The 15,606-nt window shown below is 33.6% G+C and overlaps 1 protein-coding gene across 1 annotated transcript in view; it reads left to right on the forward strand.

Moving 5' to 3' along the window:
- The window catches only part of SBF2 (SET binding factor 2), a 494,106-nt gene that overhangs the window by 271,449 nt on the left and 207,051 nt on the right, over positions 1-15,606 (forward strand). Inside the window, 3 exon segments of the mRNA XM_079104301.1 lie at positions 5,481-5,613; positions 7,027-7,135; positions 9,139-9,252. Coding sequence (XP_078960427.1) covers positions 5,481-5,613; positions 7,027-7,135; positions 9,139-9,252 — 356 coding nt within the window.

Consider the following 15,606-nt stretch of genomic DNA (forward strand, 5'->3'; position numbering starts at 1 on the left):
AAAAAATAACAGAATGAATCAAACAACATTACTCTATGTAAATTTATGATTACACAAATGGTATGCCTTTACGCCATGTACAAACAGAAACAACATGTATCCCATTTGTTTACAATAAAAAAAAAAAAAGATACAAAAAAAAAAGAGAAAGTTGGGGATGTAGCTCAGTGGTCGAACCTCTTGCCCAGCATGCATAGGGCCCTGAGGCCCAATTCCCAGCACTGCAAAAAGAATTACAACAAGCAACAACAAATGAACCACAATAAGATACCACTTTATACCTATCAGAATAAGTATGATTTAAAAGAAAATAGGAAAACAACTGTGTTATCAAGGATGTGGAAAAATTAGAACCTTCACATATTGCTGGTGGGAATGTAAAATAGTTTGGCAGCTGTATAAAACAGTTCCTTAAAAGTTTAAACATAGAATCACCATACAGTTTTGCGATTCCACCTTAGATATATCCAAAAGAATTGAAAATAGGTATTCAAACAAGAAGATGTACATGCATGTTCATACTATTCACTATAGACAAAAAGTAGAAACAGTCCAAGTGTCCATCAAGGAATGAATGGATAAACAAAATGTGGTATATACATGTAAAATTTTGCTCTACAGCCATACAAAGAAATGAAGAGTTAATACACATTACACAGCAATGATGAACCTTGAAAACATTGTAAGTGGAAAACATCAGACACAGGAGTGTCTGATGATTATATGATTCTATTTATGTGAAATTTCAAAAACAAGTAAATCTATAGAGAATACATATTGGCGATGACTAAGAACAGTATGTGGTAGAAATCAGAGCCACTGCTTACTGGATCTAGGGATCCTTTATGGGCTGATAAAAATGTCTTGCAACTGGATAAAGGCGGTAGTTTTACAACACTGTGAGTGTATTAATTGCTACTGAGTTGTTCACCTTAATGTAATTTTATGTTACATGAATTTTACCTCAGTACATTAAAAAGAAAAGTTGTGGAAGTTCTCCATATTGAATGAGAATTAGGAAACAAAAACTAAATGAAATATCTGATCCTAGAATGAATTTTGAGGAAAAGGTCTCTTAAAGAATATTATTGGGTCGGTTGTGGTAGTGCATGCCTGTAATCTCAGACCTGAAAGCCTAAGGCAGAAGATTGCAGCCAGCCTCAACAATTTCGCAATTGTTCAAAGCCAGCCTCAGCAATTTAGCAAGACCCTGTCTCAATTAAAAAGGGCTGGGGACATAGCTCAGTGTTAAGGCACTCCTGGGTCCAATCCCCAATACCAAAAAAAATATTGAATAAGTTGACAAAATTGGAGTTCAGATAGGAGATTGGGTTTAAAATATTGTTTAGATGTTAATTTTTCAAATGGTGATAACTCTACTCTGGTTGTATAAGAGAATATCTTTATTCTTAGGAAAACACACTGAAGTGTCTAGGAGCAAATGTCATGATGTATGCAACTTACATTCAAATGCCTTAGACAAAGTTGTGCTCTAGCATGTGGGCACAAATGTTGAAGCAAATGGTATAAAATTTTAACAATAAGTTATACACAATACATGCCATATGAATACTTGATCTGTGTACAACTCACTTATTACTTTTCTGTAAGTTTTGAATTATTTTCAAAGAAATATTTTTTAAAACTCTTTGTATTCCTAATCTGCCTTAATAAATACAAAATATCCTGTGTATGTCTGCTCTTTACACAGATAAAGACCATGTTGAGTTTGATGTTTGTTAATCTCACACATATTTTTATACTTAGCATATTTATATATGTATATAAGCCATATACAGTAGAGTTTTGCATTGTTTTTACTTTACATAATGCTGTGTAATCATTATGCACCTTACTTTCCTCATTCACTGTTACATTGGAGAAAATTATTCATCGTGATGTATGCCATGCTCACTCACTCGTTTTTACTGCTATATAGGTATGCCAAAAGTCTTAGTGGTATTTATTTATTTTCTGTAGTGCTGGCTTAGTAGTCGTGAATTCTTTTAGTTTGTACTTATCTTGGAAGGTTTTTATTTCTGCTTCAACTCTGAAGAATAACTTTATAGATAGAGCAATCTTGGATAACATCATTCCAAGCCACCCTGAATTTTAAAGTATGCTGAGAAATTAGAAGTAATTCTCATTGCCTTGCCTCTAAATATGACCTGACATTTTTCTCTTGAAGCCTTTATAATTCTATCCTTGTTTTGAAACATTTGAAATTTACTCTCAGCTATTTAAAAATATACATTTTATTGACTGTAGTCACCTTCCTATGCAGTAGATCGCAGAAACTTATTTCTCCTAACTAAAACTTTCTATCCTTTGATCAACATCTCCCCATTTTCCTGCTCCCTCCTTCTAAAAGAAGGAGAAAATACTGTCATTTGTTTTAATGGATGAACCTGAAAGACACTATTTTAAGTGAAATAAGCCTGACACAGAAAAACCAATACTGAATGATTCTACTTATATGAGAAATTTGTACCTTTTAGTGAAAGTTTTAAAGTCTTTTTTAGTGACTCACTGCCCTATTCAGATGCTTTTCAGTTTAGTGAACAAACTTGAGTGTCAGCTATGTAGTAGGTACTGTGTTAGGCAGAAGGGTACATTAGTATGTAAAGCCCAGTGTAGTCTTAGAGGAACTCACATTTTAACAAAGAGGGCACCAGGCAGAGAGAACATGAGCAAAGGAAGCAGAAGTAAAAGGTGAAAGAAGTGTTCTGAGAGCTAGATAAGTTCCATATTGATCACATAATAGTGGGGCTGGAAGGATGAGGTGAAACCATGGAGGTGAGGTATAGAGTGCAGACTTAATTTTGTATGTTTTCAAACACTTTTAGCATCAGGACCCTAATGGCAGCAACCACAACAATTGGAATAATAATATTGCACATAATTACATACATGTTACATATTTATATCTTATTACATACATTGTATGCTAATATGCATTGATAATTTATCAAGGTGCTAGGCTGAGAACTTTGTTTTACCTCATTTCTTCTTCATAGCAACTTATAAGATAGGTATTAGATTTTTTTCCCTTTCATTTTACTTTCTGAGGTCTAGTGAGATTAATATATAAAACAAGTTGAAAGCAAATCTTCATTTGCTAAGTTGCTTGTGTGGAATAGAATACATTTGAAAACTACTGCCCAAAAGAATAGGAGGAAAGGTATCAATGGTTTGAGGAGTAAAAGTTACATAATCAGATTTGTATTTTATTTCTATCATTCTAGAAATGTATAGAGGATAGAGTTGAAGGGAATAAAGACTGGATTAGGAAAACTAGTTATGAAACTTTTAAATTAGTCTAGATCAGAGAATATTAAAAATCTGTACTGCAGGTTCTCACATATTTGAATAAGTTAGAATTAATTAGAGGGAATAGCAGTTAATGGTGACCAAGAAGAAATTTGCACATGTCACGTGAAGGAGTAAACTATGGCAAAGAGAAATATAGGAAATGCTGTACCTTGAGAAAAGGAAAGAGACCTCTTGATTTAATGGAACCATGTGATTAGGTTAAAGTGATATGACAAAACATGATTTGGTTCTAAGCGGGGGGGACTAGGAAAGAATAGATTACTTCAGGTAAAGGGGTGTGAAGAGAGGGAAATGGGTATGGGGATAAGAAGGATATGTACATATATAACTATATGACTAGTGGGATTCTACATCATGTACAATCAGAAGAATGAGAAATTATACTCCATCTATGTATGATGTGTCAAAGTGCATTCTACTGGCAGGTATAAATAATTAGGACAAATTGAAAAAAGAGGCAAGAGGAATAAAAAGAGGCAGAACATAAATAAATAGCATGAAATAAACTACTGTGTGTATAGCTGTCTTTATGTGGAGTGTATATCAATAATTGTAATAAGTCAATTAGATTATCTAATTAAAAGACAAAGGTTATCAGACTGGACTAAAAAATAATCAGGAGCTAGGGATGTAGCCTAGTGGTAGAGTGCTTGCCTAGCTGTATAAAGCCCTGGGTTTATTCTCTAGCACTGGGGGAAAAAAAAGTCATTTACAAGAAGAGAAAAAGTTGACTGTGGTATATATATGCAAGGGAATATTATTCAGCCATAAAGAAGAAGAATATTATGGCATTTGCAAATAAATGAATGGAATTGGAGAATATCATGCTAAATGAAATAAGCCAAATCCAAAAAAACCAAAGGCTGAATGTTTTCCCTGATAAGTGGAGAATGATATAAAATGGGGGTGGGGGAGATGGAGAGAGGACTGGGGGAACTTTAGATTATGTAGAAGGAAATGAGGGGGGAGGTATGAAAAATGGTGGAATGAGACAGACATCATTACTCTATGTACATGTATGATTACATGAATGGTATGAATCTACGTCGTGTAGCGCAAACATAGAAACGAAATGATGTACTCCATTTGTGTACAATGAATCAAAATGCAGTCTGTAAAAAATTAAAAGATAAATTTTTAAGAAGAAGAGAAAAATTTGAAATAAAACATGGAAAAAGATATACCAGGCAAATTGTAAAAACGACAAAGCTGATGTAGTATATAGTTATGGTGTCACTTAGTAACAGGAATATAGTCTGAGGAATGCTTTTCTTAGGCAGTTTCATTGTGTGAACATCATTAAATATATGTACCTACACAAAACTGGAGAGAGGCGGGGGGGGGGGGGAGAGGGAGGAGGAAAGGCCATGATGAGTAAACAGCAAAGATCAAATCAAGCACAAGAGAAAATGATGAAAGCAAGAAACACAGTAAATACAGGATGTATGAGGCTCCTGCAAGCATAACATGGCACACTGTTTTTTAATAAGTGGAAGGAGTATACTCTAATAAAAAGTATGGTGTAGTAAATATATGAACCACTTACATAGTCATTTATTATTATCAAGTATATTCTGTACATAATTGAATGCTATACTTTTAATATGACTAGCAGCATGGAAGATTTGTTTATGCCAGTGTTATCACAAATTTGTGAGTGATGCATTGTGTTTGGTTAGGACAGTTACAGTGTCACTAGGTGATAGGAAATTATGACCTCCATTATAATCTTAGGGGACTACTGTTGATATTCAATCCATAGATGACCAAAACATCATTTGAAACCGCTAGACTGTGGTAATATTAGACAAATAGACTTGGAAGGGGAAAAACATTACAACAATGCCAATATCTAAAACAGGAATTTAAGTACAACCTTGGAGATGAAAGTTGGAAAGAAGATAATAGTATATTTCCAAAAACATGTTCAATGTGTGTGGCACTGATTTGAAGAATAAAGACAAAACTGAAAGTCTGAGAAAACAAACACCCATCGTTTATTTAGAATTTATAGTTTAACCAAATATTTTCCTTCAGATATCCCCCAAATATTGACTTTTTCTCTTTATGTCATTCCAAGTCTATGATTGTTGGCAACACATATATAATTAACTGCATTTGTTAAGCCTTTACTCTTGTATTTTCAGGAATTCAAAATGTCCTCAGCCTCTTTTGCGCAGTACTTACAGAAAATAAGGTTCTCTTCCATTCTGCAAGTTTCCAGAGACTTAGTGATGCCTGTAGAGCCCTGGAATCATTAATGTTTCCTCTTAAATATAGGTGAGGTTTTTGCTTGATAATTTTATTTATTCCCAAATTATGCATTAATTATTGACAAGTCAAAATGTCATGGGACAATGATTTTGAATCATTTAGACATATTTTATAGTTCTACCATATCAAGAGTCATGATTCTAATAAAATCTAGCCTAGAATTGGGGCTTTTCGATGGTTTCCATTGCTGAGTATTGGTTAACTTAGTGAAAAAAGTTTTTTTTTTTTGTTTGAATAGTGTTGTTACCAACATTTAATTCTCTTTGAATGCGGATTTTGATAAAAGTTTTTAGAAAAAGTTGTTTGATACTAAAGTATTATTGTTAATTTTTATAAGTTATAATGGTACTGTGGTTCTATTAATAATGAATCCTTATCTTGCTGGGCACAATGGTGCACACCTGTAATCCCAGCCTTTTGGGAGACTGAGGCAGGAGGATCACCCATTAGTGCTACCCCGGGCAACTTATTAGCAAGACCCTGTCTCAAAATTAAAAAAAAAAAAAGACAGGAGATTGAGCTCAGTGATAAAGCACCCCTAGGCTTAATCCCAAATACCAGGGAAAAAGTCCTTACTTACTAAAGTATTTACATGTAAACATCTGGAGTTTAATTCAAAATAATATAGTAAGGAAAAGAACAAAAATATGTAGAAATATATATGATGGTGCATTGGTAATGGCCAAAACTGGATTGCATACATGGGGCTTCATTATAATTTTTTTCCTGTCTCTGGTTTTTTTCAGGAGTATGTTTAAATTTCCCATTTAAAAAAAAAAATCTAGGCAGTGATAACCTAATAATGCTATAAGTAGAACTCTAATATACTGTTTGATCACTTTAATGATCATTACATCTAGGAACTTAAGTTCATACAAATTAGATAAAATTTTAAGACTATCTCCAGAATTTCTTTAAAGTTTTTTTATCTGTGTATTTTTATTTACTGTTAGATAAAATAGAGTGTTTCTTCGTTAGTATGTGTGTGGGTGGGTATAAAAGAGAGACAGCAAGCCATTCTTACTGAATGCAAACATAAAGGATAGAAAGTGAAATTTCAATGAGTAGATTATATAGACAAATCACTACTTAGACTTGAGAAGAGAGGCTCCATCTGTTACTCTGGATTCTTAGGTTTCTATTTAAGAAAAAATCCTTTCAAAAAATACTAAAAGACCTTAAGAGACTACTTAATTAAAAGGAAGAAGGGATAAGGAAACTTGCCGGGGTTCTATTTATTTGTGTCATGTTATGTTTGATAATATCTTAAAGATACTTTGAAAATTGTTTCAGAATTTTAATAAGCACCATTGATAGTTTCTAAATGTAGTTCATTTAAAATTCATGCAGCATAAAAAGTGAAAGTGTGTTTATGTTGTGGAAAAACAAATGTATGACACATATTTTTATTTTTTCCAGTTATCCTTATATTCCCATTCTCCCAGCTCAGCTACTGGAAGTTCTGAGTTCCCCAACACCTTTCATTATTGGAGTACATTCTATCTTTAAAACTGATATCCATGAACTTGTAAGTATTCGTCGTTAAAATTTCCAGTTATTGAGTACAGAAGGCTTTCATATTTCTTTGAGTTCTGTAACATTTCAGCTAATTACTGTTTTCGTATCTGTTGCATCATCAACAGAAAAGACTGACTCGAAGGACATCATTGAACAATCAAATACGTTAATTTTGCCTTATTGCAAATATAGGTGATTTTAAAAAGGAATTTATAAATATATTTAAATACCACTCTGAATAATATATTTATGTTTCTGACTATGAGAAAAGAATGTAATTCATTCATTCATTAATATTTATTTATACTTTTCTTATTAGTGCTTAATTTATTTATATTTTGAAGTGAGACATGTAATACTGAATGACTGATAACTAACAAAGCAAAAATCATTCACAAAAGAGTTTAGTTAAGTGGAATCAAGTTTGATATCATTCCCCACCAAATGTTTGTGGTCTCAATTCCATAGAAATAGAAATACCAAAGAGGGAAAAACTAGTTTTCGAATAATGTATTTAGTTTTGGATATTGAAATTTAAGAGGGACTAAAGATAAAGCACTTCAGAAAAGGTTATTCAGGATTGTCAGGCCTTTAGAAACTATATTCTGTGCTGACCTAAGGAAATGTTTAAGATAATCTGATACTATTGAGTAGTTAAAAATAAAACATGTAGGTGACTGTCATAGGTCACTTAAATATAAGCCATTTCTATATAAGCATTTGTTAAAGGCCACGTCAATATAAGCATTTCTGTTAATGTTGTGCAGTAATGGAATGGGTTTCCTTATGTGAGATGAAGAGTATACTCTCAAACACTGTAAGTGGAGTATAAGGAGTGTTTACACGACAGTTTTTAAGGAGCATAAAGAAAGATTTATGACAAGATTAGGTTACATTTGTGATTCAGAGGTCCTTTAGACTTTGTAATTCTACCTCTGTTTTTCTTTCAAATGATAGCAAGTAAATGAGCTCTGTTGGAATATACACAGTAATTATAGTTATAAGCAAATTAGAGGTATCATTTAAATAAACAAAAGATTATTTAGCATTACAAACAAGACCATCATACATATAGGAATCGTTCTTCCTAACCTTGTATGTTGATATCTAGTTCCTAGTTAACTTTAGTATCATCATATAAAAAGATGTATAAATCAATATATTCAGTAAAACCTAATTAGTACTAATTAGAAAAATATCTTATAGTTTATAATTTTATTACTACTAAACATAAGCAGTCACTAGAAATAGGACAAAACAAGTTTTACCAAATGTAAAGATCTTAAATTTTTAATGAACAAATTAGAATGAGTTATAATGACATTATCAATGAAACAACTTCACTAATCTTATCTAGTTTCTCATATTTTTATGTAAGTTTTTAAATACACTTGTAAGATGGTAAAAATTAGGTTGTTGCTTAAGCATCTAAGTGTTACCCTTTTTATATACTTTTTTGTTGGTTAACTCTTAAAATATTAATTTATTTAGGATATGTCTAAACTACTATAATAAAACATCAAAATGCAATGGCTTGAACAAAATGGAATTTTATTTAACATTCATACGGCAGTCCATAGACTTGTTCCATTATGCCAGACCAGCTTGCTCTATTAAGTCACTTAAAGTCCAGGCTTCCTTACTTCTTGTTTCTCTACCAGAATTCTCTCAGTTGTTATCATCTGAATGCTCAAGGCTAGATTGCTGCCAGTTCATAGCTTCAGCCAATGGAAAGAGGACAGGGCACAGAAGAACCTTAAATACCCCATTTTGAAGGGTTGGAAGTTCAGTGTCATTTCTCATGCTCCACTGGCAGAAATGTAGCCACAGGCAACACCTAATATCAAAGGAAACTTAGAAACCATGAATCCAGAACTCTTACTACTAGGAACAGCCCGGAGTCCTATGCATAGTCATTTCTTCTCATTTTGAATTAGTTAAGGCCAAGTTAATTTTCTTAACAACAAAAGCATTTTATTAATTGTGGGTTAATCTTTTTTCCATCTCTTTTAGCTAGATGTAATCATAGCAGATTTGGATGGTGGCACTATCAAAATTCCTGAATGTATTCACCTCTCTTCCCTCCCAGAGCCACTTCTGCATCAGACTCAAGCAGCTCTTTCTTTGGTATGTATTTGAATCCTAATTGAATATTTGACATTCATTCCTTCACCCAGCATATTTATTCAGTAGCTACTATGTACCACAAACTATGTTAGATATTGGCAATACCATGTGAACACAAGGATAAGACTCCCTCAGTAGCTCTGATTCCCCTAACATCTCCCATTATAAGTTAATTTCTGTTTCCTAATTCTGGCATCTCATTCTTCTGAGGTAGATTTGCTACCTGCAAAACAGTGTAATGTTGCCTTGACAAAGTTTTTAGGTTAGTAGAGAAAGATAACCAGGCTTTTGAAACATTAAATGTACAACATACCATGCAATCAAGTTCTAAATGAATCTTGTGGCCAGGGCTTTTCACACTGAAACAAATTTAATTTTCTTGTAGTTATATTACTTTACTTTAGTTGATTTTCAAAAATGGGTTATTTTATTCTATTGACATATAGTTGCTTATTTATTCACAATTAATAAATCAAAAGTTAGAAATTCTGCATGCCGGCCAGGCATGGTAGCTCATACCTATAATCCCAGTGGCTCAGGAGGCTGAGGCAAGAAGATTGCAAGTTCAAAGTCCGCCTCAGCAACGTAGCAAGGCCTTAAGCAACTCAGTGAGACCTGTCTCTAAATAAAATATAAAAAAGGAATGAGGTTGTGGTTCAGTGGTTAAGCACCCCTGGGTTCATTCCCCAGTACAGAAAAAGTAAAAGAATTCTGCATTCCTTTCCAAGATGTTAGTAGAACTAAAGCCTTCATATTCTTAATGTTATTCCAATCTGGGTTGTTTTTTGTGTTTTGTTTGTGTTTTCCTTAAATAGAAACTTAGAAGTCAGGTGTTTACCAGGAGGGATTTTATTTTCAGAAAATTTACAATTTTGCAGTAGTACATTCTTTCACTTGATATTATTAAACAAATTACATCTCATTTTTAGGCTTATTTTCTGGTCTTTATCTATAGGATGAATGACTTATACAGAGATAAGTACATGTCTGTTTCCCAAAGTGAAGACAGGATGATTTTGGATGGGATATAGTCAGCCTTTTTTAATTTTAATAATTATGGTTTATTATAATGTATATTTAAAGTATCATACAAAACCTGCAATTTCACAAATAATGTCATCTAAGAAAATACTAGGTTTTAAAAGGTGAGTTGATTTAAATGAAAATTTAACTGTATAATTACATAGATGGCATATGGATATAGCAATACCTGAAAAAGTAGTGTTTGAGTGATTGAAGAAAGTCTATTATTTCTAGAAATCTTTTAATGATTAAATCATCTATGTGATCACATAGAAGTGATACTAATAATTTTTTGGGGTTAAGTACAAAAAATTAACAAATACAAAAATTAAAGTTTTTTAAACAGGGACTCTTGGCAGGGATTCTGCAGCTTACTGGTATACTTTAACCTATAACACCTGTGCCACCAAATTTGATTAATGTTTAAAATTCATTTTTGTTAAAACTTAGTATACCTGTTGGTATAGTTATCAAGCACAATGATGAATTGTGTACTATAATGTGTAGCACAATATACTGTGAATAGGAGATAAAAGGATTACCTTGTCAAACTAGGACCAAAAAGAGATCAGGTTTGATTGACCATATGAGAGCTTTGACATGTAAGTATATGAACTTTGTTTGGTTAGTAAATAATTGTGATCAAATGTCAATGCAGTACTTTAACTGTATAGCCATGGATGTTTTAATAGATAACAAAACATTGTCATAATGTAGTAGCAACAGGGTGATTTGTTTATAATTATCGTCAATAGTTTAGTCTTGATTTTAAGGGTAGTTTCAAGTCTTGATCTAACTATTCCATGAAAAAAAAGCACCTTAGTATTTGAAAATGATTTTGCAAAGACAAAACATTATTGCATTTCTCTAATTACTAGGGATAATGAGCACTTTTTCACATATTTGTTGATCACCTGTATATCTTCTGTGAAGTGTCTGTCCATTTCCTTAGCCCATTTATTGATTGGGTTCTTTGTATTTTGGATGTAAAGTTATTTAAGTTCTTTATAAACTTTGGAGATTAGTGCTCTGTCTGAAGTGTGTGTGGAAAAGATTTTCTCCCTCTGAAAATCTGAGCCTCTGTAGGCTCTGTGAACATTATTGATTGCTTCCTGTGCTGAGTAAAAACTTTTTAGTTTGAATCTATCCCATTTATTGATTCTTGCTTTCATTTCTTGCACTATGAGGGTCTTGTTAAGGAAGTCTGGTCCTAAGCCAACGTGATGGAGATTCGGGCCTACTTTTTCTTCTATTTGGTGAAGGGTTTCAGGTCTAATTCCTACATCCTTGATCCATTTTGAGTTGAGTTTTGTGCAGGGTGAGAGATAGAGGTTTAATTTCATTTTACTGCATATGCATTTCCAGTTTTGTTAGCACCATTTGTTGAAGAGGCTGTCTTTTCTCTATTGTAAGTTTTTGGCATTTTTGTCTAGTATGAGATAACTGTACTTATGTGGGTGAATATCTCTGTGTCTTCTATTCTGTACCATTGGGCTACCTGTCTATTTTGGTGCCAATACCATGCCATTTTTGTTACTATTACTTTATAGTAGAGTTTAAGGTCTGGTATAGTGATACCTCCTGCATCACTCTTCCTGCCCAGGATTGCTTTGACTTTTCTGGGTCATTTGTTCATAGCAGCTCAATTCACAATAGCTAGATTATGGAACCGACCAAGATGCCCTTCAATTGATGACTGGATGAAGAAAGTGTGGTATATATATAGCCATAAAGAAGAATAAAATTATGGCATTTGCTGGTAAATGGATGAAGTTGGAAAATATCATGCTAATGAAATAGGCCAAACCCAAAAAACCAAAGGCCAATTGTTTCTCTGATAAGTGCATGACAATATATTACAAGGGAGAATGGCAGGGGAAGAGAAGAATGAAGGAACTTTGGATGGTATAGAAGAAAATGGGGTGGGAGGGGTGGAGGACTAAAAGATAGTAGAATGAAATAGACAGTATTACCCTATGTATATGTATGATTACATGAATGGTGTGAATCTACGTTGTGTACAACCATAGAAATGAAAAGTGGTACCCCATTTGTGTACAATGGATCAAAATGCAGTCTGTAAAAATAAAAAAGATTTTAATAAAAAAAATTGTCAAAATGACCATTCTAAAGTGTTATACAGATTTAATACAATTCCTAATAAATTCCCAGTGACATTCTTCATAGAAATAGAAAAGGCAATCATGAAATTCATTTGAAAAATAAGAGACCCAGAATAGCCAAAGCAATCCTTAGCAAGAAGAGTGACACAGGAGGCATCAAAATACCAGACATTAAACTATACTACAGAGCTATAGTAACAAATAATAGCTCTCAGCAAAGGAAACAAGAATGTGAAAAGAGAGCCTGCAGAATGGGAGAAAACCTTTACAACCGAGCCTCAGAGAGAGCATTAATCTCCAGGATATACAAAGAACTCAAAATATTTAACAATTCAATACCAAAAAAATAAAATAAAATAACTCAATGGATAAATGGGCTAAGGAACTGAACAGATACTTCACTGAAGAAGAAATACAATCAATCAACAAATATATGAAAACATGTTCAACACCTCTAGCTATTTGAGAAAATTCAAATCAAAACTACTCTAGGATTTCATCTCACTCCAGTTAGATTGGCAATTATGAAGAATACAAGTGCTGGTGAGGGTGCGAGGAAAAAGGCACACTCATACGTTGGTGGTGGGACTGCAAATTGGTGTAACCACTCTTATAGCAGTATGGAGATTCCTTAGAAAACTTGGAATGGAACCACCTTTTGACCCAGTTATGCCACTCCTTGGCTTATATCCAAAGGACTTAAAATCAGCATACTACAGTAATTCAGCCACATCAATGTTTATAGTAGCTCAATTCACAATAGCTTAGCTATGCAACCAACCTAGGTGTTCTTCAACAGATGAATGAATAAAGAAACGGTGGTATATATGCACAATGGAATATTACTCAGCCTTTTAATGAAGAATGAAATTATGGCATTTGCTGGTAAATGAATGGAGTTTGAGAATATCATGCTAAGCAAAGTAAGACAATTTCAAAGAACCAAAGGCCAAATGTTTTCTCAAATAAGCAAATGCTGATTCATAAAGGGGTGGGTGGCTAGGGAAGAATGGAGGAAACTTGTACAGGGCAGAGGGGAGTGAGGAGAGGGAAGGGGATGTGGGGATAGGAAGGATGGTGGAATGAAGGGACATTATTACCCTATGTACATGTATGATTGCACAAATGGTATGACTGCACCATGTACAGCCAGAGAAAAGAGATGTTGTGCTCCATTTGTGTACAATGTGTCAAAAGCACTCTACTGTCATGTAGAACTAATTAGAACAAATAAAAAAATTTTTTTGAATGTTTAAAAAAACATTATTGCACACTGATAAGAGTATAATCTTTTTCTCTGTGCATGTCTTGCATGGACCCTTCTTTGCCTTCTCCTCCCCAGCCTGCTTTACTTCAAAGGCCAACTCAAATGTTAATCCTCTTATTCTTTTTAACTTTCCCTGGGTTGAGTTAGTTATACTTTATATTTCATATGTTATGGTTCATGTATTTGTAAGATTCATCACATTGTGTTAAACTTTCCCCTTCTGGACTACAAAAGCATATTCTCTTTGTCTCCAGTACTTTAGTTAGCTTAGTTTTTAATTTTACTATGAAACATAAAAACAAATACCTGTTTTCTAAAATCTATCCACATAAAAAAAAATTTAAAAAAATAAAATCTATCCACATATATACATAGCTCTGCTCCAGACCCACCACCTTCCCCATGGTCACTACTATTTTATAGTTTTGTGTCTGTTTTTTCAGAACTTTCCATTCTCACTTTATGTATATCAGTGTGTGCATGTGTGTATACACTTAGGATTCATTTTGTTTTATAAGGTCATATTACATGGATTTTTTTTTTAGAATAGGTTTTTCACTATTTTGTCTTGGAGATCTTTCCACAAACATACATGAAAGCTACCTCAGCTAACTGAATGATAGTTTTTTTTTTCATGGAGGGAATATAACATTTTTTCTGCATTAATATTTCATTTTTTCTTATTTATTTATTATAATTAAAAATAATAAATTTACATAGGGCAATATTGTTTGATTCATTCTGTTTTTTTTTCCCTTCCCCCTCACCCCTCCCACCCCTCTTTACCCTCTATACAGTCCTTCCTTCCTCCATTCTTACCGCCCTCCTTATCCCTAACCCTAAACCTAACTCTAACCCTAACACTAACCCTTCATACCCCCCCTTATATGTCCTCATCCGCTTATCAGCGAGATCATTCGTCCTTTAGTTTTTGGAGATTGGCTTATCTCATGTAGCATGATATCCTCCCATTTCATCCATTTGCCTGCAAATGCCATGATTTTATCATTCTTCATGGTGGAGTAATATTCCATTGTATATATATGCCACAGTTTCTTTATCCATTCATCAATTGAAGGGCATCTTGGTTGGTTCCACAATCTGGCTATTGTGAATTGAGCAGCTATGAACATTGATGTGGCTGTATCTCTGTAGTATGCTGATTTTAAGTCCTTTGGGTATAGGCCAAGGAGTGGGATAGCTGGGTCAAATGGTGGTTCCATTCCAAGCTTTCTGAGGAATCTCCATACTGCTTTCCAGAGTGGCTGCACTAATTTGCAGACCAACAACAATGTATGAGTGTACCTTTTTCCCCACACCCTCACCAACATCTATTGTTGCTTGTGTTCTTGATAATTGCCATTCTAATTGGGGTGAGATGAAATCTTAGGGTAGTTTTGATTTGCATTTCTCTTATTACTAGAGATGTTGAACATTTTTCCATATGTTTGTTGATTGCTTGTACATCTTCTTCTGTGAATTGTCTGTTCATTTCCTTAGCCCATTTGTTGATTGGATTATTTGTATTCTTGGTGTAGAGTTTTTTGAGTTCTCTATAGATTCTGGAAATTAGCGCTCTATCTGAAGTATGAGTGGCAAAGATATTCTCCCACTCTGTAGGCTCTCTCTTCACATTACTGATAGTTTTCCTTTGCTGAGAGAAAGCTTTTTAGTTTGAATCTATCCCAGTGGTTGATTCTAGGTTTTATTTCTTGTGCTATGGGAGTCCTGTTAAGGAAGTCTCACCCTAAGCCAGCAAATTGAAGGTTTGGACCTACTTTTTCTTCTATAAGATGCAGGGTCTCTGGTCTGATTCCGAGGTCCTTCATCCATTTTGAGCTGAGTTTTGTGCACGGTGAAAGATAGGGATTTAGTTTCATTCTGTTGCATATGGATTTCCAGTTTTGCTAGCACCATTTGTTGAAGAGGCTATCTTTTCTC

The sequence above is a fragment of the Sciurus vulgaris genome (genome assembly GCF_902686455.1).
Source record: "Sciurus vulgaris genome assembly, chromosome: 11".
NCBI classification, from domain to species: Eukaryota; Metazoa; Chordata; class Mammalia; order Rodentia; family Sciuridae; genus Sciurus; species Sciurus vulgaris.